The sequence below is a fragment of the Rosa chinensis genome, chromosome 6 (assembly GCF_002994745.2).
Source record: "Rosa chinensis cultivar Old Blush chromosome 6, RchiOBHm-V2, whole genome shotgun sequence".
Classification (NCBI taxonomy): Eukaryota; Viridiplantae; Streptophyta; class Magnoliopsida; order Rosales; family Rosaceae; genus Rosa; species Rosa chinensis.
The window spans coordinates 23,847,123-23,874,331 of NC_037093.1; the positions used below are offsets into that span (position 1 = coordinate 23,847,123).

The window sequence follows — 27,209 nt, forward strand, 5'->3', positions numbered from 1 at the left end:
TCCAAGAAGGAAGCTTCAGAGACAGAAATTGAATCCTAGTCAAAACAGGGCATTTTGGCCGAGATTCTTCTTTGGACGGATTTCCAGGGCATTTTTGGAAGGTTATTGCTGCTGCAAATATCAAGGAGAGTCCTACAATAATTCCTCAATATTTTCGGAAGATTACTAAGGCTTGAAAATCATTTAATTGTGCACCAATTAAAGGAATCCTCAAGCAACAAGGGAATGTTTTAAAAGCATTGTTGAAGAAGGGAACTAGGGCTGAACTTCTCCTATATATATTGAGCTTCTGCACATGTTGAAGAGGACCACACCTTTCACCTTCTCTTCTATCTCTCTTTCTTATTCATTCGCCATCATCTTTTTCTCTATTTGTCTTATTTTGGTTTTTAAAACAATGTGTAACTAACTATCTTCTTGTTAGGGGCAAGGTTTGAAGCCCCAATTATGTAGAACATATGTTTGTTTAAATTTAGTTTTTTGATCTTTGGTGTGAGTTGGTTGTTTATTTCTGCTTGATTGAAAACTTTTATGTGTTTATGTTCTTTGGGTCGACACTTAAGATATATGCATGTAATTGGAGCTAAGTTTAGAAAATAATTCACCTAATCGTCTTCTTTTCTAATCCACAAGTATGCAAGGCTTTGAACAAAAGCTGATGTTTTAGACAACTAGAAGAGCATGCTAGGTAGGCGTTCCACACTAGACTGCAACTCTATAATCAATCGTTTCCATGAGATCTTAATGCTTCAAATGTGTTGACACTATATGTGTTGTTGATAGGATAGCGTTCTATACCTTGATTGCATGTTTGATAGGCTTAGCTATTGTGCATTCACGTGGACTAAGTATTTAGGGAAACATTAATAAAGGACATGATCTGCTCCGACTTGTTTCTTGGTTGATTTCTGTTCACACCTCAGTAATTGAATCTAGGTTAACTTAACATTGTTCGAAAGTAATTGGTGGTGGATTTCCGAGTCTCTAACGTCTTCTCCATATTGTTTTTCAAACTCTAAAATCGTTTCTGCTTTCTTATTTTCCTTTTATTTTCGTAGGAACATAAAAACCCCAAATCTGTTTCAACTTAGGATTGCAACGCACCCTTCTATCCCCATCTTGTCCTGCCATCTTTTTCCCTCTTTGACGTTTTTCTTTTTCTTAGTTTTGTTATTTGTTTTGTGCTTTAGTTAGTTTTTTTTTGTTTTTTTTTGTGTGAATTATAAAGTTACCCTCAATTCCCGGCTTGAACGATCCCTGCTTACTCTATATTGCTAACGACTACATTTTACAGGGTTAAGTTGAGCGCTTGTTTTTAGCGTATCAGGCATGAGCGGAAGCTCGGGGTGCCGTGAAGGCGTGAGCGTAAAGCCCGGGGTTGCCGCGAAGGCATGAGCGTTAGAGCTCGTGAGCGGGAAGCTCGAATGTGATGTCCTGAGGAGTAAACGTAACCGTTGCTAATTATGATGGGTTGTATGTACAAGTCCCCGAGATGGGTTTTCTTGCGGGGTTGATACCAAAGTGTAGCTTTGTGCCGTATTGTGAGCATAATTAGTGCGAATGCGTCGTCCATCTAGAATTGGTCGGAGCGAGCGCTTGTGCCCTTTCGGGTAGGCCCCTGCTAGGCCCTCTAAGGAGTCCCCCACTCCTGGTTATAGACCTCCGTATGGTCGGAAAATTGTTTGATGAGAGGAGCTGCGTTTAAGCAATGGGTGTTAGGTAGCGAACCTAATCTTTGATACCCAAGCGTCGGGGGTTAACTGCCAGATCAATGGATGCCGTGGGCTGCGCTAACTTGTCCATTTACTCTTTCCCGGAGGAGAAAAGCTTGACTGCAATGCCGCGTAGTGGTCATTGTCATTATGAGGCGTTGCCTTACCGCATGGCGATTGGTCGTAGACCATAGACTCATGGAGTTTAGACCCGTTTGGGTCTCTTTCCCGTGGGGAGGGTTTGACAAAATATGGTGGCCAAGAGGGTAGACAAAATATTTACATATAGTGTATATGTAAATATTGCTTAATTGTATGAATATCAAATAAGCATGGCATAGTTTGTTTAAGTGTCACATGTTTATTTAATTGATTTGCAATTAAATAGAATCACGGCATGTGTAGCATGTATTTGTAGCGTAGTTGCCAATAACATTTTTGTATGTTGTAAACATGCTAAGGTCATTGAGATCAATAATTAAAGCATGGAATTGCATGTAAGGCATAGCAAGTGGTTTTGCTGAATCTACGAAATGTTGTAGGCATGCTTTAAAAGTGGTAAAAGCATGTAAAGACATGGCAATGGCTCTAATTCAAAGAGCCTAAAAGATAAGATATAGTGACTTATCTTATGCCGATTTGGAGGCTAGAGGAGTTGTGTCACGCCCCTGATTTTTACAACAATAAAAATCGATATATATAATCCCATAATTATACATGCGTGAATATTCAGTCATCAATACAAATACCTGGAACATCTTTCCCATAAAACAAGTACTTACTGATACACTGAATCATCCAAGATAACATACACTCGCTCCACAGAGTTATATATTACACAAATTTACGAATTTAATTGTCATCACAAATAAAACGTAAATGCTCCTCAGAGCTTACTGCATAGCGGAAGTCATATACTGGCAAAGCCAACAAAATTTGCTTCCTATCCGTCCTGCTGCCAACAAGCTACTTCAGCTTCAACCACGATTTTCCTGACCTGCAGGATTAGCCCCTACACCATTTACAATGGTGCACCGGGGTTGCCAAACAACAAACCCGGTAAGCTTCTTCAAGCTCGTATGAGTAACTCATGAACATCAATCAACAACTCACATCAATCTACTTAAGGAAACATGCAGCCATGATTTCCTTCTAACGTTTCATATCCTTTCCATAGAAAGGACAACATGAGTCACCACTATGACCATGCCTTATTTGCTAACTTAACCATCAAGTAGCTATTCAAGTCTCATCTAGACAATTAAAGAAGAATGTCATCGAAACTCTCCTTTAAGCTGCATACCTATGAGTCTCAAGCAACCTCGACCGTTACTCCCATAAGCTATCATGGCAGATAAATTGTACTCACTCATCCAAATCAGGACGTGATTACCTATTTCCTGCCTTGATCACCATCTGTGATCTATCACCATCTGTGAACTGTCACCATCTGTGACATATGATTCAGACTCCGTCTAGTCAGGAAATCAACATCAAGGTCGCCATCTGCAACCTGTCACCATCTGTGACCTATAATCTTTAGACCCCATCTGGTCTCAGCTCAACCATTTATCACCATCTGTGACTCGTGATCTTCAGACCCCATCTGGTCATGAAGTCAAACATCAAGGTTACCATCTGCAACCTGTTGCTATCTATGATCTATCACCATCTGTGACGTAAGATCTTCCTAGACCCTATCTGGTCTTGAGATCAACGTTAAGTAAGTCGCATCTGACTTAAGAACGTACAACATCTAGTTTCGGTTTTCCTAATCCCTGCTCACCATCTGTGACCTTTGATACTAAAACCAATACATCTAAAATGAGTCACGCTTGACTCAAAATGTAACATCAAGCTCAATACTTTCCAAACAATAGAAAACATCTTTTTCTATAATATCGTTTCTTGAAAAGTCGCATTTAACAATAATATGAACACCATCATGCATATTATTATTCATCATAATCATTCACAAGGATATATATATTTCATCTAAATATATATATATGTAGTCATTCGCTCAGGAATGCCTACTAATACCAACTATAGTTTGCAGTTAAATAATTAACGCCAAAACAATAATGGTACTCCTGTTCATAAAGGTCCTTGTGAGATTTACTCACCTCGAACTCCTGCTGCGTCTTCAATACAGAACCGAACCAAAACTATCACCAACCACTCGTCTGAATACTTCGTCAAGTACCTAATCACATATGGTTCCAACTTAGTAATGATTCACATTTGATTTAGTTCGAAACCCCTGTTTTTGAACTAAAATCCCCAAAGTGGCGCCAATCGAGGCAAAACCACATCCGAGACCTCCCAAAGTCTTCGGAATACGTCCACGATCGATGTGACCAAACCACAAATCGATCGGACGCTCGAATCCTCACGGATCAAATAAATTGATCGGTATGAAACTGCAAAAATCATAACAAATCCAATCGAACTCCAAAATTTGCATATTATATATCGAAACGCTCGTATCGACGAGTAGAAGACATATAATAGCAGAAACAGTTCCATACATGGCCAGAACACCGCCGGAACGCCGCCACAGACGGTGGCGCACCGCCGCCGGCCAAAACTCAATATTTCACAAAACTCCCAACATCAAAAAGCTTCATCTAAGCATGCTTGTGAACTTTCATAACTGGATCGAAGTCAGAAAACAAGCTTAAGGGATCGAAAACTACCTCACAAGCCGTGAACAGTAATCCAATCCGAGTTGATCGAATTTTCACGTGAATCGATCCAAACAACCACAAAGGATCGATCGGCGAGGCAGCTCTGAGCTCAACCAAGAAAACTCGAAGCCGTGCCGACGTCGGAGCTGTGTTTTCCGACCGGGTCCGAAAACACAAGGCTGCACCGCCTTGTAGCGCCGCCGTGAAGAAGAATCGGCGATAGAGACCACCAGAGGGACGACCAGACGGAAGAGGCGACCCTGCTGACCAAGTTTCAAGGCCGGAGACCGCCGCAGTTGGCCGGAAAAGTCGGGTCGGATCGGCCGGGTTCGGGTCGGGTCAGTCGAAAATCTTCGATACTGAGGGAGCGGACGAGAGAGAAGAGAGAGAGAGAGTATGGTTTCCGGAAATGGAAATGAGGAAAAATGAAATATTTTTCTGATTTTCCCTTTATATACTAAAATGGAAACTTCTTTCCATAGCCATAACTTCCTCATACGAACTCCGATTTACGCGTTCCGCATGTCCACGAACTCGTATCGACGCGCTCTACAACTTTCGTGAAGGAAATTTTCCGAGAATCCCAACATATAAAAAGTCAAACTTCACACGACCCCCTAAACTGTGAAATTCAAATATTTATACGTACGAAAATCATTCCACTCTACATACAACCTACGAATAAAGCATAACAACAATTATTCGTACAACTGGTCCATTATTAATTACCAAAATTACATAACGAAAAATCCAGGTCATCACAAGTTGGCCGAGCATGACGGTCCATTGCTTGTGGCGGATAAAGTATTCCGATAATGTCCGTCAACTAGTAGTTGAGGTTGAATGCTCGATAGAAATAGAAATTTCCTTGAAACAAAATATATGATTAATATGTGGATTTGTAAAATCAATACTAGTATCTTGCATATATACATTGATGAGATTGTTAAGCAATGTTGTAGTTGACAACAAATGACATGCTTGATTGTGTGCTTCTAGTGTGGATTTCAAAGTGATAATGAAATGTCAAAGAATCATTTTCAATAAATCATGTATATATTAGGCATCGAAGCCTACATAGAGGATTATACACAAATAATCACTTTACATATATTGATGCACACATTAAACTAGATGGACTAGATTGGGTGTGAACTAAAGTTCGTTACCGTTTTGAAGTCAAGATATGCAATTCTAATGCGGAGAAGCATATTTGAGACAAGGTACTTGACCATAGCATATGATCCCTTAGGCTTTTGATCACTATAAGCATGTGGTCAGTAGGCATATATATTCATAAAGAGTACGTGATTGTCTAGCTGCTAGCATGTAAGCCAAATATGCATAAAACCTGCATGATTGCAGTTTTGAATTGTCATTTACATTTACATATATCTAAAGCTCAGTTCACTGTTCATCGCTGTGCAAAATGAAGTGGCACTTTTGCCCTTTCTGTTTCGCTCAATTACAAGTTTGCCATTCTTCTACACCCTTCTTACGCGATGGTTTCTATTTTAGTCTGACGGTGGTGGTGTTTCACAATAGAAATCATTTACCAGAGTCCAGAGTTTTTCTCATAATCTCATCATCATCGAGTTCGATCCCCACTGATTCAGTAGAAGAAGAAGTCGAAGCAGTTTTATACGAGACTAGAGTCTGTGAGATTCAGATCGGTGGAGAGAAGAGCGTTTCGTATCGAAGGTATTGTTTCCCAGATTTCTATGTTTTTTCATTTTGGTTGGGGTTTTTGTTGTTCTCTTCTTATTCAGGTTATTGATTGCGGGTTCGGAAATTGGGAATTGAGTTTTGTTGTGTTGGGTTTGATTTGCTTTTACGGTTAGGGTTACTGAATTGGGGTTTTTCTTGGGTGATTGAATTTGATTCTATAATTTCAGAGTTTCGATTCTGAGTTTGTTGAAAGTTAAATTCAGTTAGTCTCTTTGCTGTTTTTATGCTTAATTGAAGAGTTGGCTAATATGATTAATTGAAATGGTAACTGAAGTGAAGTTTTGTAATATGGTAGTTTCTTTTCCTTTGGATTTGATATAAGGTTTTTGATTTTGATGGTAGATCGCTGGGGTACGAGAAAGAAGAGGAGAGATTGAAGATTTTGGTCAAAGAGGTGTGTGTTTGATTTGGGTATATCTGTGGTGAAATCTCCTCTTTTTGCCATTGCTCTTAGAGCCTCTAAATTCAGCATAGTAATTTCTCAAATGCACAGTACCAACAAAAGTTGCTTTCAGAAAACAATCCTAATTAGATAAATTCACCATTAAGCCTATGTATGTTATTGAAAGTCAAAAACATAATTTCGTTTTGTACCAATTGTAACACCACCAAAACTTCATTAGCATAGTAACACCAAAAGATTAAGATTTTGTATTCTACATGTTGTTCTCTAATTCTACTTAGGATTAGATAGTGCTATTTTTTTTCATTAAGTGAAATTTGGTGTTTGCACCTTACGACTGGATTGATGAGTGGATAAATTTAGGGATCGTTTATATATATGCTTTTGTATTGAATAGGGTGCTTAGTTTTAGTACAATTAACTACCATGTTATTTCTACAATTTTGGCTTTAGTTTTGAGTTTAGGATCATTTTCTGGACTTTGCCTTTTGACAGATACAGATTTTGATCTTTTTAGTATTTTATTTCCCCTGGGCTTTGCAATTTTGATGGTTGATTGAAAAAATTAGAAGATAGAGTTTTCAGTGTGTTTTGTTTGTTTGTTTGAAAATTTTGGTTAGTTTTATATTGTTTGTGTATTGTGTAACAGCTTTGCAATGTAGTTCAGTTTCTTTCTGTTTGGTCAGTTTCAGTATATAGTGTATATAGGTGAGCGCTAGAAATAGAGTATTGGAAATTTCAAAGAAACTTATGGATTTGGAAAGACGCATCTCATTAACTTTCATTAAACAAAATAATCTCATATGATTGGATGTTTGTTAATGTTTAGAGATATTCTGCAGTTTTGTTTAGAGTCTACAAATGGTTATCTAACAATGTGATTGCTAAATTATAATACCTTGGTTATGTTTTTTGGCAGCTTAATGATTAATTTTCAAATTTGATTGCTCTTTTGTTTGTGTTTTTCAGATTATATGCAAAGAAGTGTGTGTATTATTCTTCTACCGCTGTTCCTCTGTACATTGTTTGGAAGTATCTCACCGTCTTATTGCTATTCAGGTATGTAGTTAACATAGAATTGATATGTTCATATTGATGTTCATTATTGGTATTAATGCAAATTAGTTGGTAATTAATTTAGTGATGATATGTTTGGGGATGCTATTTGGTTCAGTTTTTTACATTCTGATTCAAAATGATGTAAAGTTTGTACTTAGATTCATGCTGTGTTTACGTAATGTATTACTTTCAGTTTGAATTTGATGATTTTTTGGATCATCTCATGATTGATTCTAAAAATGTTAAGAATGATTCAAATTGGATATAAACTTCTATTCTATTTCATCGGTGATTCATTTATAGTTTCTATGTCTAAAGTGTTATCATATAGTGTAAATAATTTTTTTTTTTCATTCTGCAGATCTAGAGGACAGCGTGCTGTCAGTCTCTTTTGCTGTTTCGGGTTTAGATAGAAATTTTACATGTAGTTTTGTATTCAATTTACCGCTGATATTCAGTTTATATTATGGAAAAGGTTGATTAATAGGTTATTGTTAGTGTGTGTCTATCTATGAGACTATGAATGGACTTACAAATTATCATTATTAGAGATAATTGTCTGAAATTTAAACTGGATTACATATTTGAATGCAGTGATGGCACTAAAAACTGATGATGAGAGGAGCAAAAAGATTGTTAGAACAGTGTGATGCTGAAAATCGTCAGAATCAACAGAAAATTCAACGAATTTGCAGTGGTGAGGGCTTTGTTGCAACAAGAACTAGATGTAATAGTGTTGATCAGGTTAAATCACGTAGATGCAAAACAGGTGGGTCTATTTTATGTCCTTTCAAATGTTGATCTATGCAAATAGTTTTTAGCAAAAACTGTTCTTTCTTTAGAAATATAAACTAATTGACATTGTTTGATTTTTGATTATAGTGTCTTATCCAGAAATTGCTGAAGTATCAAATAGCAACGACCAAAATATCACTGCAGTTGCGAACGAAAATCCGCATATGATTACAGAAGGTAAAATTTTTAATTAATTTAATTTATGGCCTTAATTTTAACGAGACTTTTGTTCTACTGTATTTCCTTTTCCTGTACTAATAAGTTTATATCTACTTCAATTTTGTTTTCAAATTATTCAGTTTTGTCGTCTCTATTTTTATTCAATCAAATTTCAGTTGGTTTCAAATTTTAGTCTTCAATAAGAAACAGAGTATTACAAGTATGACTACTAAAGTCTTTAGTTTGGAACCGAATTAGGTGTTAATTTCAGTTGGTTTTGTTTCGTTCTGTCTCCTGTATCACTCTTAATTAAGTTTTGCCGGTAATGCTCATATCACAACACAGCTTCTGTGTTTTTGTTACTCATATTTTCTAAACTCAGATGCAGTAATTGTTTAGACTTGGTATACATTTGCCATTTCTATTAGTGAATTTATTTCCCCTGATGATTAAAGGAAGGAGAAATTTTTCAGGTTGATTGAATTAATTGATACAACAGTATTAAGTTTTTAGCATATAGCTTTTATTAAACAGTTCAATAAAGTAAAATATTGCAGCATTAACATTGATATAGGTCTGAATTTCTGCAAATTGATAGTAACTAACTGTCATCACATCATTATAATTTTAATGAACAATGTAACTAACTGTTTACAAATTTTGTATGCAGGTCAATACTCTCATCCATTTGGTCAGGCATCATATCAAAGAAGCAAGCAAGGTTATTGGCATGTGATAATTCTTACGTATTATTTTCAAAAAATAATTATCATATTTGTTTGACTAACAAAAGTGAAATTTCTCATTCCAGGATCAATTGTAAAATATGAGGATTCGGGTGATAATGTTCATTAATGTGATTATTGCAATGCATCTTTTTGGTTCGGAGAAGCTGTTAAGCAATCATCTTCAAATGAGCCTGTTGCAAAAGAGGTCAAATCAAAATTGAGCAGCCAAAACCAACACCAATTTTTCTTGAAAGATTATTAGATCCAAACAATGGTTCAGAAAGTAAACTTTTCAGAGAAAATATAAGAGTTTACAATCAATGTTCTCTTTTACATCAATGGGAGCGAAAATTGATTATAAGATAAATACTGGATCAGGTCCATATGTTTTTAAAATTAGTGGTCAAGTCCATCATTTAATGGGTTCTGTATTACCTTCTGATGGAGAATGTCCTAAATATGCTCAGTTATATATATATGATACAAAAAATGAGATTTCAAATCGTGTCAATGCTATTGATCCCGATCATGTTAATCAAAATATCAAACCAGATATTGTCGAAGGACTTATTAAAATGTTTGATAAGACTAATGAATTAGTTAAAGAATTTCGAATGATAAGAGATAAATTTAAAAATCATTCTTTGCCTTCATTAAATATGAGTATACTTAATCGCCAAGCTACTGATAGTAAGCAATATGAAGAACCAACAAGTGATGAAATTAGTGGTTTGATAGTTGGTGATATTGGAGAACACAATTCAAATAAAGATATAATTATTGAATCAAACAGTGGACATTTATAACGTATTTCTAAAATACATCCAAAATATATGTCACTACAATATCCAATACTTTTCCCATATGGTGAAGATGGATATAAAATAAATTTATTAATGCAACGATTGACAGAAAATCGTACACAGAAAAGACAAAGAGTATCAATGCGAGCTTATATTACATATCAGATTCAAGACAGAAATAATATAACAAACACTTTTTTAAAAGGTGGACGACTATTTCAACAATTTTTAGTCGATGCTTATGCAACTGTTGAAGAAGATCGCTTATATTGGATTAGAAAAAATCAAAGTAATTTTCGAAGTGAAGTTTTTGAAGACATTTATACTGCAGATTCAGCTGGAATTAAAAGAGGTTTTGATTTAGGACAAAAAATTATTTTACCAAGTTCTCATACTGGCAGTCCTAGAGATATGATAAATCTAATTATCAAGATGTCATGGCAATTTGCAGACAGTACGGTAATCCTAATTTATTTATAACTTTTATATGCAATGTTAAATGGCCTGAAATACAAAGATATTTTAAGAACAATCCCAACTGTAAAGTTGAAGACAGACCTGACATAATTTCGAGAATGTTTAATATGAAATTACAAAATATGATTGCTTATATTAAATCCGGTGAACCTTTGGACAAATTGACGCAGATGTTTGCACAATAGAATTTTAAAAAAGAGGACTCCCTCATGCTCATATGTTGTTTTGGTTACAAAAAGATTATAAATGTTATACACCAATTGATATTGATTCTATTATTTAAGCATAATTGCCAGATAAAAATATTGATCCAGAACTTTTTAAAATAGTTAGCCAATTTATGATTCATGGACCTTGCGGACAAATAAATCCAAAATCTCCTTGCATGAGAGACGGAAAATGTTCTAAATTTTTTCCAAAACCATATAATACAGATACTACATTTGAAACAAATGCACCTCCAATATACAGAGGTCGTAATGACCATACAAAATTTGTTGTAAAAAATAATGTACAAATTGGAAATAATTTTGTTGTGCCCTATAATTCAAATTTATTATTAAGATATAATGCTCATATTAATGTTGAATTATGTTCTCAATCTATGTTAATTAAATATCTATTTAAATACATAAAGGTCCGGATAGAGCCCGAGTTTTATTTTATGAAAATCTAAATGATGAAATTACAACTTATCTTAATTGTCGTTATTTAACTGCCCACGAATTTGTCTGGAGATTATTTGAATATTCAATGCATTCTCGACATCCAGCTGTCCAACATTTAAAAATTCATCTGCCTTTGCAACAAAATATCGTTTTTAATGAATATCAATCTCTACAATCAATATTAAAACAAAAAAGTACATAAGATACTATGCTCACTGGATGGTTTAAAGCAAATTCAACTTATTCAAATGCATCTGAATTAACTTATACGCAATTTCCAACCAAATTTGTTTGGGACGATTATAAAATTTTTTGGAAACCAAGAAAACAATGTCAAACAATTGGTCGAATAGCATATGTACATCCACAAAAGGTGAATTATATTTTATGAGAATGTTATTAAATATTCAAAAAGGTTGTCACAATTATGATTCAATAAAAACAATAAATGGTATCACATATACTTCTTATCAGGAAGCTTGCCGAGTTTTAGGTTTATTAGGCGATGATAAAGAATGGATTGAAGCATTAACAGATTCTTTACATACGGCAACAGCTTCTGAAATCCGTCAACTTTTTGTTACAATAATTTTATATTGTGAAGTTGCAAATCCTCAAATGCTATTAGATTCACATTGATTCAATATGTGTGATGATATTTTGCATAAAGCCAGAGTTCAACTAGGAAATCCAAATCTCATTTTGTCAGAATCAGAATTAAAAAATGAACTATTATTTCAATTAGAACAATTATTTAATAAATTATCAAGTTCATTAAAAGACCATAAATTACCAAAGCCTGATACAGATAAATTATTACAATTGAATAACAAATTATTAAGAGAAGAATTAGATTATGATTGTCTTCAGCTAAAATATCAACATATAAATTTGGTAGCTCAATTCAATCCATGTCAAAGAATTGTCTATGATGAAGTTATTAAAGCAATTGAAGAAAAAACATTTAATACTTCTTTTGTTCACGATTATGGAGGAACTGGTAAAACATTTTTATGGCATACAATAATAAGCAAATTAAGATCTGAAGGAAAAATTGTTTTAGCTGTTGCTTCATCTGGAATTGCTTCATTATTACTTCCAAATGGTAGAATTGCTCATTCTCGATTTAAAATACCTCTAACAGTCAATAGCTTATCAATATGTCCAATAAAAAAAGGTACTCATCTTGCAAAATTAATTGATAAAGCAGAATTAATTATTTGGGATGAAGCTCCAATGTGTAATAAACACTGTTTTGAAGCACTAGATAAATCTTTACGCGATATTCTATCAGATCCAAATAACAAACCATTTGGCGGTAAACCTATATTATTGAGCGGAGATTTTCGACAGATTCTACCTGTTATTACAGGAGGAACCAAAGAACAGATAATTGAAGCTTCATTAAATAGTTCATACCTATGGTCATCATTTAAAATATTCAACCTAACAGAGAATATGAGACTATCAAAAAAAAATTTAACTGATGAAGAAAAAATAAATATTTCAATTTTTGCAAATTGGTTATTACAAATTGGAGAAGGTCGTATATGTTCAATTAATGATGAGAATGATAGAGATGCATCTTGGATTGAAATTCCAAGCGATTTACTTATTTATACTTATACAAATCCAGTAGAAGCAATTTTTCTTGCAACTTATTCAGATTTTACCATCAATTACAATGACTTTAACTATTTAAAAGAACATGCAATTGTTACACCACGAAATGCAACAGTTCGAGATATAAATGATTACGCTATAACTTATTACCAGGTGACAAAACAACTTATTTAAGTGCAGACAATATTGTATTGAATTCTGGAAATAATGAAAATATGAAGATTTTATATCCGATAGAATTTTTGAATAAACTTGAATTTAATGGATTACCACCACATGAATTAATTTTGAAAATAGGAATGCCTATCATGTTATTAAGAAATTTAAATCAAGTTTCTGGCTTATGTAATGGTATTAATCATACAAGATTAATAGTAACAAAATTATTTGATCGATTAATAGAAGCAAAAATATTAACAGGAGACAACATAGGTCAAAAAGTTTTTATACCTAGAATTGTTCTTACTGCATCTGAAAACAAATGGCCGTTAATTTTTAGAAAGGCGACAATTTCCGATAAGACCATGTTATGCTATAACTATTAATAAAAGTCAAGGTCAATTACTAAATCAAGTTGGCATATATTTACCGGAACCTGTTTTTACTCATGGACAATTATATGTTGCACTTTCGAGAGTTACATCAAGAAATGGATTGAAAATTTTGATAAACAACAACAACAACAATATACCAAATAAATATACTAAAAATATAGTTTATAAAGATGTATTGCTAAATTTATAAATAGAAAAAGAAAAAAACAAAATTATGATACCAAGCTAAAATTTGATATATTTCAATTTTTTATTTACAAAAATTCAATTATATTCTGAGTTATAAATACTTCACATTTTTTGAAATTGTAAAGCATCTTATGATTTGAATTAACAAATAAAACGAATCAATACAAATACTGAAAGTGTACATACTTTACATCTCTAACATACAATATTTTTTTCATGACACTCTAACATACGTATTTAATATATGAATGTGCACAAATTCCATGTGACACAATTGATTATAAATAAAATAAACAATTGATAAAAGTCAAGACAAAAGTCAACATGACTAAAAGAGAAGAAACCCAATACATGCTCCCAGCTATACTTGCAATTCGTTTCAATGTGTATAATTTGAGTGTAAAACAATGGAGTCTCAATTGCTTTCAGCCTATACCATTGAAAAATTGATGAAAATGATATGAAACAGACAACTGAAGCAGTGAAGCTAAACCAGAATATCATCAGCAAGAGTCCAAACAAAATGACCACTGCAGATGATTCTACATCACAAACAAACAGTGTTCAAAAGGGATTAAGTTTGTGATTACATTTTTGCCCTGAATCCCTGGGTATATAAGCGATATCTCCATCACTTTCTCAATTCCAGTAGTCTCCATCGACATCAATGCCTGTTGTTAGGCAATTTCAAGCTTATCATCCATCACAATTAGTCTCAGCAAAAGTTTGGTAAAATTTCACTTCCATATTATTCGGCTTTATCTATTATGTTACACTATAAATCTCTTCTTTTAATTGAATTAAAGCTTGAATGGTATTTGGAAAACAGGAAACAAATTGTTTCAATGGAAATATGTATAGTTTCTTTCGAGCTAATTCCCTTTTTAGGTTTTCTTTGCAGCTCAAAACTTGAAGGAAGGTCACCAAGTTGCAGGCTCTCGCTCTCACACTAAGTATCAATAGGTTTCGTTTTATTAGCTTATTTGCCAGATTTGGGGAATAGTTTTCAGCAAGAAAAGAGGTATGTATTGATTTGGGTTTGTATCGGTTGCTTATAATCTCACTATTACTGAGAAGTCAATCCCTGGTAGAGATTACTTTTTATTTCAAAACTACTTTTTATTTGTCTAAAAATCAATTGATCTAAAATTAGGTTTCCATAATTTGCAGTTTTTGCAAAACGTTGGGCACTGCAATAGAAAACGAAGAAGGCAAATCAGTTTCATCTCCGAATTCAAAAGTGAGACTTCAATCTTATACTCTCTGTCTTCTCTAATCTAAGTACATTGCTTTCTTTCAAAAATGATCAAGTAATTGGTCCTTTGTTCAGTGCATTGAGAGGCCACAAACGTGACCACACACAGTCTTCAGTCAAGTCATCTGTTGAACTGAAATGCTTATATAGCTGTTTTTACCCCAATTCGTTAGTTCTTTCTATTTTGTTTCTACAAATAAGCATATCTTTTCTCTTACTTTTTGTTTTGTGGAATTTCTGAAGTGCAGGGTTTAGAACATCAAATTAAGTTATAGGTGTTCTTCAAATTAAGTTTCAGATCACAACCCTTGCAAATGCAATTGAAGAGATGTTAGGTACGTCCATTCTGTTGCTATACTGCGTGATAAGAAATTGCTTGCTTAACCTTAAGGTTTTAACACTTCTTACTGTATAATTGTCTCATAATCTCGACGTAGCATATGTCCTAATTGATACTTTGACATTTCTCATGTACTGCTTAGAATATTGTGTACACACATCATATTTGTATATTTACTTTCTTTGTTTCCCTCTTAGAATATCAAAGATAATTTAATTTGAATATAAGCATTGATAAATGCTTTGTACTACAGTAGTTGGGTTTCCATTTTATTGTGCAAACTGGACAGTATATTGAATCCAAGTACTTTAGTTGTTTGCCTCTTAGAATATCAAACAAATATGATAAATGCTTGGCTGTAATTTTTATTTCGAGGATAACCCTTGGATTGGCAGTACACTTATCATATTAAAAGCCAAATATTGGCAAGACTAACAGAAGAGCTATATCTCTTGCGTGAAAATCACTAAGAAACAAATTCTCAGACAAATTCAACATGCTTTGGTCTTTCATTTTTGTTTCCTATACAAAAATGATCTTTTGTTCTGTATAAGTTCAATGCCCTTTCTCCACTATAGATTGCTCAAAAGTCATTGGTAGAAGACTCATTGATAGGAGCAAAAAAGTGTGACGATATTATTGAATATGTGCCCCATTTTAGCCTTATTTCTCCCTTAGTTTAGTGTTTTGAGTCATTAAGTCATTTTGAGAGTCTTGTTGAGTGTTTGGAGTGAAATAGGTGGAAAAAGTAAAATTCATGAAAAATCCTAGCTGGATCAGGATTCCTCACTGTCGACTGTTTTTGCGGTCTTTACATTTTAATTCCCTTTATTTTCTCTAGAAAATTTTGATATTCTCCTGCTTGTTGTAGGAAACCTTGCCTGGTGGAACTCTTGGAAACAGCAATGATGGAGTCATAAAATAAAGCATTAAGATATTTGACCAAGCAATGAAGAAGGGAAATAAAGGAGAAAGACGTTTTCAGTTGAGGAATAAAAGAGAAAGATGTTTCAACTGAAAAATAAATAAGAGAAAGACGTTTCAGCTTGGAAATTAAAGGAATTGCCCAATTATGAGAAGAGTTAAGGCCTTAAAGGAGATGTTTCAGTTGGAAAATTAAAGGAATTACGATGCAATCCCATCCGTCCAATGATGAAGGGTATGATCGACAAAAGCCAACCAACGTTCAGAACAGAATTTTCATCACTTCCCAGCCAAGATAATTCATTGCCTATCACTTCCTGGCCAAAAAACCATGCCAAGACTGCCCAATTCACTTCTAAAACCTCCATCTCCTACAAGACCATGACCACCATCCATCCATTAATCTACGAAGCTCTTAGGCGCTGAGTCAAGGACGCTCCACCACCATAGCAGAGACAAGTTCATCACCTTGTTGCTAAGCCGCTGAGGAAAGCTTCAAAGTGTAACTATGATTCTACTTATAATTTTTTTTTTGGTTTTGTGTGTTCGGATTTGCGAGTTGTGTAATTGGAGACATGAAATTTTCAGAATATTTTTATTAATATTTTTGAGATTTTCAGTTTATTATTGATTTAATTTCGAGAATTCGTTTATGATTCATGTTACAATATTGTGCCCTTTTACGTGTTTAGGTAATTTTCAGAGTTAGGTTCATAAGTTTGCATGCTAGAATAACGGTGAGAGTTCTTGTGTGTTTGCTTAATTTGCCAAGAGTAATTGTTATTTGTTAAGCCGCTGAGTTAAACAAGTAGTAATTAGTTCTAACGAGTGGTAAAAATCATGCTTTAATGATTAAATGATTCTGGAAATTACGTGTTAAATTCTATGTGTAATGGTTAATTTGCACTTGTGAGTTGATTCGAGGGTTAGATAATACTACTAGTTAAGAGAATTACGCTGAGTGTTTTCGAAAATTAGTAGTATTAGGTTTGGTAAGGACTTTTCCGATCCAAGCCTACATTAGAATGAATTAGATAAATGGATTGATCCGCTGAGGCTTTTCATTTGGGCTCTTATCTAGGCATTTAAGATGGGCACATTTTTGTAGCTTGTTGAAATGAATTTTCTGTTTTTACACTTAGTAATTTTCGAGTGATATTGGTCTAGGTTAGGGAAGTCGATCACTGTATATAGTTTTATTTATTTTGTTTTTATTTTAAGTAGATTAGGAACCAAATTTGAAAACCCCCCATTTTATTCTTTTATTTGTTAATTGACCTTTTTGTGTAGGTGTACCCTACAATCCCCGGACTGAACGATCCCTGCTTATCCTATACTGACAACTACATTTTGCAGCGTTAAATTGTGAGGCTATTTCAGCCGCATCACTCATCGAAGCAGCTAAAATAACAGCTGACTTAAGTGGGGCAATAGCCCTTACCCGATGACAGAATTTCCATCACCTAAAGCTTTAAAACATTGGACCCACCAAAAGTTGGCAAAGGTAATGACAAGGATTCATCTGAAAAACTGGAAAAGGGTGAGCTGAGCAATACAGTTTATGTTCTCCCCAATTTTGTTTATAAGCGTGTGCTTCTTTACATTACTTCTTTTAATGGGTACAGAGTGACAGTGGTAGAGAAACTGAGAACAAAACTGCAGCTCATCAAACCTATCCAGCACGAACTCTGAAGCACCCAAGTGGCCAAGTATGTGCAACATAAAAAAAGTTATGTTCTTCCTGGGTAAGACATCTTATTTTGAGTAAGCCTTTTGTTATATGTCTTCTCTAGCAATTGTCATGATATAATGATTCTGATACTTGGTGTTGTGTTATAATCTCTAGGTTCACATAGAGGAACATTCTAAGGATTTACCCCAAAGAAACTTAAAGTTGCCTCCTCAAATTACCAACCACATATTGAATGGATGCATGGAGCTCAAATGGTTGTGTCTAATATGCAGGTTAGTTTTCCAGTTTCATGAAACTGATTAGAACCTGATAATATGTCAATGACCTTGACCGATAAGAAATATAACCTGACTGCACATAAAATTTTATGACAGGGATGTGATAACTCACGATGGTTCATGCATGGGATGTTTAGAGCCAATGATGAGGCCCTGCCTTTTTTATGCACAAGGGCTCAAATGATGAGATTTTTGATCCTAAAAAGACCTTGGTAGTGACAAAGACATTGAAGGTGAGGACAATTTATTTACTTTGAGTTAAATTTTTGGCATATTAGCAATAATCTCAGAGGATTGATGTTAATATACAGGTGAAAGCATTTATGGCCAATGGATGTCACTTGGATTTTAATCAAACCCCCTTTGATTCATTCTCCCCACAGACTTCTACACAAAAGTTAGTAAGGTCCGTTTTGTTTTTCTGATAATTCGAGAATTTGATTCCTATTTTTAGTTATTGTTGAAATCAGTTACATTCCTATCGTATAACATAGTATACTCACATTGCTAAATATCTCAACACTGATTGCACTCTAAGTTTCACTTCACATCAGTATTTTGCAGAGCTCTAATCACGTCATATGCAGCTGGTTGTTTATAGGTAACCTCATCTCTACATTCCAATGCCTCATTGATTAATGTTTGTGCTTACTCCATACAAAGCCATTTCAATGATTTCAATTTACAGAACCAAATAATCACTCTTTCTTATTGATTGACATTATTACTTATGTTTTCCAATTACAACAGCTCAGCTGAAATTTCGGAGGACTTATCATTTGTTGCAAATGACGAATTAGACTTTGTACATAAACACCTAATGTTGTGAGGATATAATATATAATGTAACAATGTAATATAACAATGTAGTTACGATATAATATATAATTTAACAATGTAATATAACAATGTTTCTAAATTCAGTAGCATCGAATCAAACAATATTCCCGCAGCATCGCGCGGGTGCATTTTCTAGTTAGTAACTAAGCACAAGTAGGAAGCTCACATTAGATGTGCATGCAGAGTTTGATGGTACTGATGCTTAATTGCCATCATAATTGAATATTTGAAACAAGCAAATAAGTGCAGCAAGCTAGCTTGTATATGGGATTCCGTTGATAAGTATATGCATGCAATCAACTATTGTGGTGGTGATATCATGCATATAAAGCACACTTAAATCAGTTACACGTGCATGCATGCACAAGCAAACAAGTACGCGGTCTCGCGTCATTAACCTGGAGTCTAGCAGATCATGCATGTATCTGGAACATAAGTAATATTCTTGCGAAAATTCTGCTATATCCACCTAGGTGAGGGTCACCTCCGATATTCTAGTGGTTATCTCTTTTGCATGTGCGCAGTATACTATAAGTCTATAATAGATGCCTGGCCATGCTAACCCATGTCATATATGTCAAGATGGGAGAACGCCACCGAGTGCCTGGAGCACGTTTGAAAATATAATTTATGTTTTTGATAGGTTGGGTGCAGACACAAGTATGAATGCACAGCTAGTCAACGAACACGTATATATTTGAATGGCGAAGACTTCAGAAGATAACCATGATTTCATAGAGAGCAGACTTAGCTTTCGTAAATCAGAGATATGGCCGCGCTCGAACGTAGCAGAGAATCCAAGGTGGATGTCTGATCGTGTATGAAAGCATAGAGTGAGGAACGCGGGTTGCTGGGTGCAGAGAGTAAATCTGGGAAGTGTGAAGAGTACATCTCTGGATGTACTTGAAAACCACTGATGAGGTGATCAAGTTGAGCGCCGCTGCAAGTTGAGAGTTGCTTCATAGAGCATCTCTGCACCAAAGACTTGTTCGTGTCGGAATTTGGATAGGGTAATGCCTATGACTTTTCAAACCTTGTACACGTAAGATACGTTGAAAAGTCAAAGTGTCCACGAGGGATCCTGACTTTTCAACAACAACTAAATAAATCTCAACCTCGACTTCCAACCCTCGTTACTCGAATGCCATGAGTCTTAGAACTGGAAGGTCACTCGTATAGCTCGGTCATCACCCAAGCCTGCAATGTCATGATCGACCAAGCACTACTTAGTTGGACTGTCAAGACCTCCCTCTACATGGGATTGCTCACAAATCACAAGGGCTTGATTTACTCAAAATCAAGGGGCAAATCTCACCTAATTGGACAAGTGGCACAATCCCACAACCAGCATGGCCGTGAACGTGGGTAGGAGATGATGTGATTAGAAGAGACCACAAAATGGTGACATCTGTCACCCACGCTGCCACCCACTCGACCAAACCCATGCTGATGGCATGTCAAAAAAGGAGCTGACACCCTTATTTTCGGGGCCAAGCCCATACTCCAACAGTGTACCTCAACCACCTCCAAGCCCTATAAAAAGAAGGACTCTTCCTTCATTCGGGGTCTCTGGATCACTTTCTAAAAATACCAAAAACACTTCTCCTCCTTCTCACTTTCTGATTTAATCATCGGAGCCTGACAGGCCAGCACCATGTTGAATCGATCAGTCAACCCTATGGAAAGAAGATAAACCCCACATCCAAGATCCTACCCCACTACCCCACCTCGGATTTCAACAGAACCTTGTTGACTTGATGCAAACGAAATTTTGCATCAACAAAATGGCGCCGTCTGTGGGAAGACTGGACGCTTAGCACGTGTCTCCACCTTCTCCCCCTCCACGGTTGAAATCCTTATTTTCCTTTTTCGTAGAGTCCATTTGCTTACTCACATTTATTCTCTTTTTACCACATCAAAGATGGTGACCTATGACTCGGAACCAGACCCAGAGTCTGATCACGACATTGAATACAAACACGAGCTGGAGTCGGACCAACAGACAGATTCCGAAGAGGAAGCCAAGGATGTTGGCCCATAAATCCCCCACAAGAAGCTTGCACATCAAGCTCGAAAGTCCAAGAGAAAGATCAGTCGCACGAGAGCCATCAAAGACAGGCTCGGAGCCTTTGCCCGTGTCTTGAACGACGTTCAAGCACAGACAGCCTTGATCAACCAGAAGTGTGAAAGCCAGGCGGTCACTAACGAGCGCTTGACGAGGCAGTTGGAGGAGGCTAACGAAGAACTTCTTGCGCAGCAAGAAAGGACTCGACGTATCGAGAACAACTTCAACAGAAACAAGGATCACGAGAAATCCTCAGAATCGGAGGAAGGGCTGGACGGTGACAATGAGCGGACGAGTAGATCCGATGATACTGCATTTGAAGACGGAGAATTATACTCCGATGAAGATCAAAGGCGCCCAGGAATGAGAAAGTTGGGGCGCAAGACTCGGAGGGCTCTAACATCCAGTGGTCGGCGTAAGAAGGTTGCCAAACCAGAATTTGCAACACAAGTGCTCTTGACGGCAGAATCCATGGCAACCCTGGTTAGGCAAGCTGTAGTTGGAGAGCTCGGGACCGTGTATAGACGCATGGATCAAATGGACAAAGGGAAGTTACCCTACATTCCCGATCTTGGCTCAGAGGAACTTCCGCTTCCATACACGGAGTCCATAATGCTGGGCAAAACTTCCAAGCATACCAAGTTCCAAAAGATTGATCTTTATGATGGCTCAACTGACCCCTATGACCACTTGGACAACTTTCGGTCGACCATGGATGGAAAAGATGCGACGGAGGCTGACCGGTGCAAAGCCTTTCCCCAAACACTCAAGGGTTCAGCCCTTAACTGGTTTTGTCGCATTCCAGCTGGCACGATCCGGAGTTTCGGGGATATGCGTAGGGCATTCCTCGATGAGTTCATGATAGTCTCCAACCGGGTCTACACTCCAAACGACCTCACCCAGATACGTTAACTCCCCGAGGAAAATCTGAGAGATTACGTGATCCGCTTTCAAGGAGATTACCACCGATGTGAGGGTGCAGACGAGAAGATAGCATATGCTGCCCTTATGGGAGGATTTCGTTCCCGTCCATTCTTGTTTAAGATCATGCAAGACCCACCAGGTTCTTTCAAAGCACTCATGCGCGAGGCAACGAATTACTCATGGGCGGAGAACCTTAATTGCGCAAGAGACATGATCATGGACCCTCAACCTGCCGTGGGAACAAAGAGAACCAATGATACTTCTTTTGGAGAGAGAACCCAAACCAACGACAACAAGAAGCCCAAGCCCACCACCACTGGAGGAAACCCAGGAACTAAGCCAAAAGTGCCGCTGTCGTGATATGGGAAATACACTCCGCTAGTTGGCTCGAAAACGGAGATCTTTGCTGTCGTCTCACGAGACCTTCCAGAACCTAAGAAGATCAGACCTCCGATGAGAGGAAGAATAGATGAGTCTCACTATTGCAAATACCACAGGGAATACAGACACTCCTTAGAGAAATGCGTGCATTTGGCAGACGCATACCAAGCTTTGATAGATAGGGGTGCCCCGAGCATACAACGCTTCATCAAAAAAGAAGGAAACCAAGCTGGTAATCCAAGGCCCGTTGGTCAGGAGGCACGCCCCAACAACCCCCGGACAGTCATCAACACGATTTCCGGAAACTCCAATAGGTCTCGCAAGGCATACGCTCGATCGATCAACGCGGACATTTTTTCGGTGGACGCTAGACCCACCAAGATGAGACGACTAGTACCAGAGCCCATCACCTTCACTGATGAAGACGGGGAAGGACTGATTTACCCACATAGCGACCCAATCATCATTACGGCCTTGATTGCGGACTGCGAGGTAGCTCGTGTCCTGGTTGATGGCGGTAGTGCGGTAAACATCATCTCGGCTGTAGCGTTTGCAAAGCTAGGGGTCGAGCCCGGAATGCTGACACGAGGAACTGCATCACTGACCGCATACGGAGGTGCGAAGATCCAACCAATCGGTCACATGCCGTTGACACTCTCTTTGGGGACTTGGCCCAATGTTGGGACCTGCACAACCTTGTTTGTGATAAGCGACTGCCCGTCAGCTTATAATGTCATTCTCGGACGACCAACACTCGGGGACCTGATGGCTAGAGTCTCATACTATCACTTAACATTGAAGTTCCCTACGTCAAGCGGTATAGGAAAAGTTAGAGGAGACCAGGCTCTAGCATGAGCTTGCTACGCTACAGACTCCAAGCAAAGCGTGGGACCTGAAATGATGGACACCATGATGGTATCATCAGAGGCCAGTCAATTAACTAATGAGGTGATCCCGGCCCAAGAGACGTGTGAAGAAAAAGAAAGCTAAAACCCGAGCCAGTGGAAAAGTTGCTCGCTGTTGTCCTTTCAAATGATCATCCCGAAAGAGTAGTGAAGATTGGTGCTGAACTCGACGGTCACGTACGAGAGGATATAATTGGCTGCATCCAACGAAATGTCGATGTCTTTGCATGGTCTCATGATGACATGCCAGGAATCAAACCCGAGATCATCACACACAAGCTCAGCATTAACCAGGGGGCTAAGCCAATCAGGCAACGGCGGAGGCCATCCGATTCAGAAAGATACGCTGCCATCAAAGGGGAGGTTGACAAACTCCTAAGGAATGGATTCATAAGACCCGTGGACTACCCTCGATGGGTGTCGAATGTAGTGATGGTGAAGAAGGCAAATGGGAAATGGCGGATGTGCGTGGATTACACAAACCTAAATAAAGCGTGCCCAAAAGATAGCTTTCCCTTGCCGCGTATCGACCAACTCGTGGATGCTACCGCTGGACATAAGCTTCTAAGCTTTATGGATGCCTATTCAGGATACAACCAAATTCTCATGCACGAAGAAGATCAAGAACATACTTCATTCATCACCGACAAGGGGTTATATTGTTATTGTGTGATGCCCTTTGGTCTCAAGAATGCCGGAGCCACTTACCAACGCCTTGTGAACCACATGTTTGCCGATCTAATCGGTAACACCGTGGAAGTCTATGTTGATGACATGCTAGTCAAGAGCACGCATGTTACAAACCATGTGGAGAATTTGGAGAGGGCATTCAAGATATTGAGGGAGTACGGAATGAAGTTGAACCCTGAAAAGTGTGCATTCGGTGTCCACTCGGGAAAATTTTTGAGTTTCATGGTCAGCGAACGGGGGATAGAAGCCAATCCAGAGAAAATCCGAGCATTGCTTGACATGAAGTCCCCGAGGACGAGGAAAGAGGTCCAAAGCCTCACTGGTAGAGTAGCAGCACTGAACCGTTTCATCTCGAGGTCCACCGACCGATGTCTCCCATTCTTCAAAGCCTTGAAAGGAGCAGGAAGGAGCATTAGCTGGACTGAGGAGTGCGAGAAGGCTTTCATTAGTTTGAAGGAACATATGGGAAAAGCACCTGTGCTGTCTAAACCAAAACCGGGGGAAATACTCCTAATTTACCTATCGGTATCAGGTGCGGCTATTAGTTCCGTACTCGTTCGTAAAGAAGAGAAGGACGAAGAAGCAATATACTATGTCAGCAAGGGATTCACGGATGCGGAATTCCGGTACCCGGAGATTGAAAAATTGGCTCTAGCCCTCGTAACCTCAGCCAGGAAGCTTAGACCATACTTCCAAGCCCATTCCATCAAAGTAATGACTAATCAACCACTAAAGCAAGTGTTGTGGAAGCCCGAGACATCGGGAAGGCTTGTCAAGTGGGCGATTGAATTGGGGGAATTCGACATCCACCACCACCCACGCACGGCCATCAAAGGCCAAGCTGTGGCAGATTTCATCTCAGAATCTACTCGCCCACTTTACCCTGAGGTCACGACTGAGGTCCAAGAGAGTGATCAGCCGCCAAGAGATGAAGCTCGACCATCAACAGAAAAAGTTCCACCTCTGAAAGAAGAGGTTTGAGCATCCAAGGACAACGATCAAAGTCCAATATGGACGCTCCATGTCGATGGATCCTCCAACCAAGTAGGGAGTGGAGCAGGCCTGGTCCTCACAACCCCACACAAGGCAGAATTTGAGTATGCCCTCCGATTTAACTTCAAAGCATCTAATAACGAAGCGGAATACGAGGCTCTCATCGCAGGCCTTCGCATTGCAAGAGAGCTAGGAGCAGCTCGAATTCGGGTACACAGCGACTCTCAACTCGTGGTCAACCAAGTATTGGATGAATATCAAGCAAAAGATCCCACAATGGCTGCATACCTTGGGAAAGTGAAATCTCTCCTATCAAGCTTCGCATCATATGAAGTCATACAAATACCGAGGGCACAAAACGAGCGTGCCGACGCACTGGCTCGACTAGCATCAGCCATCGACAGTGATGTCGGGCGAAGTACCCCAATTGAGCATCTAAACAAGCCGAGCATCAAAGAAGACCTGGAAATATCCCAAATCAATGGTGTACCTAGTTGGATGGACCCTGTCTACAACTATCTAGCTAAAGGAGAGCTGCCGGACGATTCTCTCGAATCAAGAAAAATCAAGTACAGAGCTGGCCACTACCTAATAATCAATGGGTCCCTCTACAAGCGCGGCTACTCTGCCCCTTACTTGCGCTGTGTAACCTTTGAGGAAGGAAGGAATGTACTGGCGGACATACACGAGGGGCTCTGCGGGAACCACTCCGGTGCTCGCTCCTTAGCTCTCAAGACACTCAGGCAAGGGTATTTCTGGCCAACCCTAAAAGAAGATTCAAAATTGATGGTCCAGACCTGCAAAGCATGCCAAAAGAACTCTACCATTCCACACCAACCAGCAGAACCATTGACATCAATGAGTGCACCATGTCCTTTCGCCATTTAGGGTGTCGACAAGATAGGACCTATGCCCAAAGGAAATAACAAGGCTACTCATGCCATAGTTTGTGTCGACTATAGCACTAAGTGGGCAGAGGCCGAAGCCTTGACGACCATCACTTCACTCCAAGTGCAAAAGTTCTTATGGAAAAATATCATTTGTCGTTTTGGAGTCCCTTATGCGTTAGTGATGGACAACGGCAAACAATTCGATTGTACTTCACTCCGGGAATTTTGCTCAAAGTTGGGAATCAAGACACGCTACGCAGCACCATACCACCCGCAAGCCAATGGGCAAGTAGAGGCCATAAACAAGATTATCAAAAAGACTCTCAAGAAGCGCATAGGTCGTGCCAAAGGAGTCTGGCCTGACCTACTTCCTCGGATTCTTTGGGCATACAGGACAACACCCTGCACTTCCACAAAGGAAACTCCTTTTTCACTGGCCTATGGCTCAGAAGCAGTGGTACCAGTGGAACTGAAGACATTGACTCACCGAGTCGACACGTTCAACGTAGAGGAAAACGATCAACAATTGCGCCTCAACTTAGACTTGGTTGAGGAAAGAAGGGAGGATGCGGAGCTGTATCGGGCCGCATATCAACAGCGCGTCACCAGATACTACAATCGCAATGTCAAGGAACGAAGTTTTCGAGTTGGAGACTTGGTCCTCAAAAAAGTCACACTTGCTTCAAAAGACAGACCTTCTGGAACATTGGGCGCCAACTGGGAAGGGCCCTATAAGGTCATTGGCATCGAACGTCCAGGAACTTACTCACTGTCCAATCTTGCCGGGAAAAGACTCGCCCACCCTTGGAACGTCCAGAACCTGAGGATCTACCATCAATGAATGCACTGGACCACCATCGCTCCGTTTTTACCAGGAAAGACCTTCTCTCCATGCTTCCTCCCCTTGGGAGGAGACACTTATTCGTTTTTGTATCTTTCCACTTGGGCGCGCCCATCCCATTATCTTTTGTTTATGTAGTGGCGCGCCATCTCATGTAATGCCTGTAGTATATTTATCAAGCATCAGTTTCATTATTTTACATTGTATGTTCTAGTTGCATGATAAAATCGTGTTGAGATCGGAATTTGCAACAATCGAATTAGTTTGAAAAAACTCTATTGAATCAAACAATTCGGCAAAGACTCCCGTGCTAAGCATATGACTGATTAGTTCTAGTTATGTCAGCTCATTACTGACAAACTAGTGTCAATGCCCAGACGCGGACCAAGTGAGGTACCCGTTCCATATATCCACCCACACGCGAACACAAATAAGTTTGCCGGAACCCAAGGGTATAGGTATCTCAACAAAAAGTCTATCTAAGTTTGATGTAAGTGCAAAACAGAAAAGTAGGATGGTGCCTGCCCCGGCGGGCGCCCAAATAAAAAGAAACTAGACGTGCCAAGGCTGATAGCTGGATATCCAACGACACGATTCTAGAA

The 27,209-nt window shown here is 38.1% G+C and overlaps 2 protein-coding genes and 2 long non-coding RNA genes across 10 annotated transcripts; all 4 read left to right on the forward strand.

The window, feature by feature from the left end:
- Positions 1–5,825: 5,825 nt before the first annotated feature.
- Positions 5,826–9,785, forward strand: LOC112173220. Of its 4 annotated transcripts, XR_005801107.1 has the most exons (8): positions 5,826–6,103; positions 6,473–6,524; positions 7,503–7,592; positions 7,954–8,067; positions 8,187–8,361; positions 8,475–8,564; positions 9,217–9,267; positions 9,358–9,785. XR_005801107.1 is itself a non-coding variant. In XM_024310809.2 (6 exons), the coding sequence occupies exons 3-6, from the start codon at positions 8,205–8,207 to the stop codon at positions 9,399–9,401; spliced, it is 342 nt and encodes a 113-aa protein (XP_024166577.1). In that variant the 5' UTR covers positions 5,828–6,103; positions 7,503–7,592; positions 8,187–8,204; the 3' UTR covers positions 9,402–9,785. The 4 variants fall into 4 exon arrangements, 1 of the variants encoding a protein (XP_024166577.1); XR_005801108.1 differs by lacking the exon at positions 6,473–6,524; XR_002925488.2 differs by lacking the exon at positions 7,954–8,067 and having other exon boundaries at positions 5,829–6,103.
- Positions 9,786–14,281: 4,496 nt separating this feature from the next.
- LOC112174226 lies at positions 14,282–17,842 on the forward strand. 3 transcript variants are annotated; one of them, XR_002925911.2, is made up of 5 exons: positions 14,282–14,317; positions 14,490–14,609; positions 14,759–14,828; positions 15,092–15,178; positions 17,733–17,842. It is a non-coding gene; the product is annotated as an uncharacterized LOC112174226 (long non-coding RNA). The 3 variants fall into 3 exon arrangements; XR_002925912.2 differs by lacking the exon at positions 14,282–14,317 and adding an exon at positions 14,335–14,402; XR_005802514.1 differs by lacking the exon at positions 14,282–14,317 and having other exon boundaries at positions 14,411–14,609.
- A 104-nt stretch (positions 17,843–17,946) lies between these two features.
- Positions 17,947–19,057, forward strand: LOC112174511. 2 transcript variants are annotated; one of them, XR_002926042.1, is made up of 5 exons: positions 17,947–18,072; positions 18,175–18,311; positions 18,390–18,484; positions 18,633–18,679; positions 18,829–19,057. It is a non-coding gene; the product is annotated as an uncharacterized LOC112174511 (long non-coding RNA). The 2 variants fall into 2 exon arrangements; XR_005801010.1 differs by having other exon boundaries at positions 18,390–18,475.
- A 3,303-nt stretch (positions 19,058–22,360) lies between these two features.
- LOC112171089 lies at positions 22,361–23,143 on the forward strand. The gene has a single exon (XM_024308324.1). It carries the CDS (start codon positions 22,361–22,363, stop codon positions 23,141–23,143), a length of 783 nt encoding a protein of 260 aa, XP_024164092.1.
- The last annotated feature ends 4,066 nt before the right edge of the window (positions 23,144–27,209 follow it).

What these genes read in the sequence shown, in the direction of transcription:
- LOC112173220 (XM_024310809.2), top strand. Translation starts at nt 8,205, where the DNA reads ATGATGAGAGGAGCAAAAAGATTGTTAGAACAGTGTGATGCTGAAAAT. An exon ending in ATCACGTAGATGCAAAACAG is followed by an intron (nt 8,362 to 8,474) that starts GTGGGTCTATTT and finishes TTTTGATTATAG; the next exon opens with TGTCTTATCCAGAAATTGCT. An exon ending in TCCGCATATGATTACAGAAG is followed by an intron (nt 8,565 to 9,216) that starts GTAAAATTTTTA and finishes TTTTGTATGCAG; the next exon opens with GTCAATACTCTCATCCATTT.
- LOC112171089 (XM_024308324.1), top strand. Translation starts at nt 22,361, where the DNA reads ATGAGAGGAAGAATAGATGAGTCTCACTATTGCAAATACCACAGGGAA.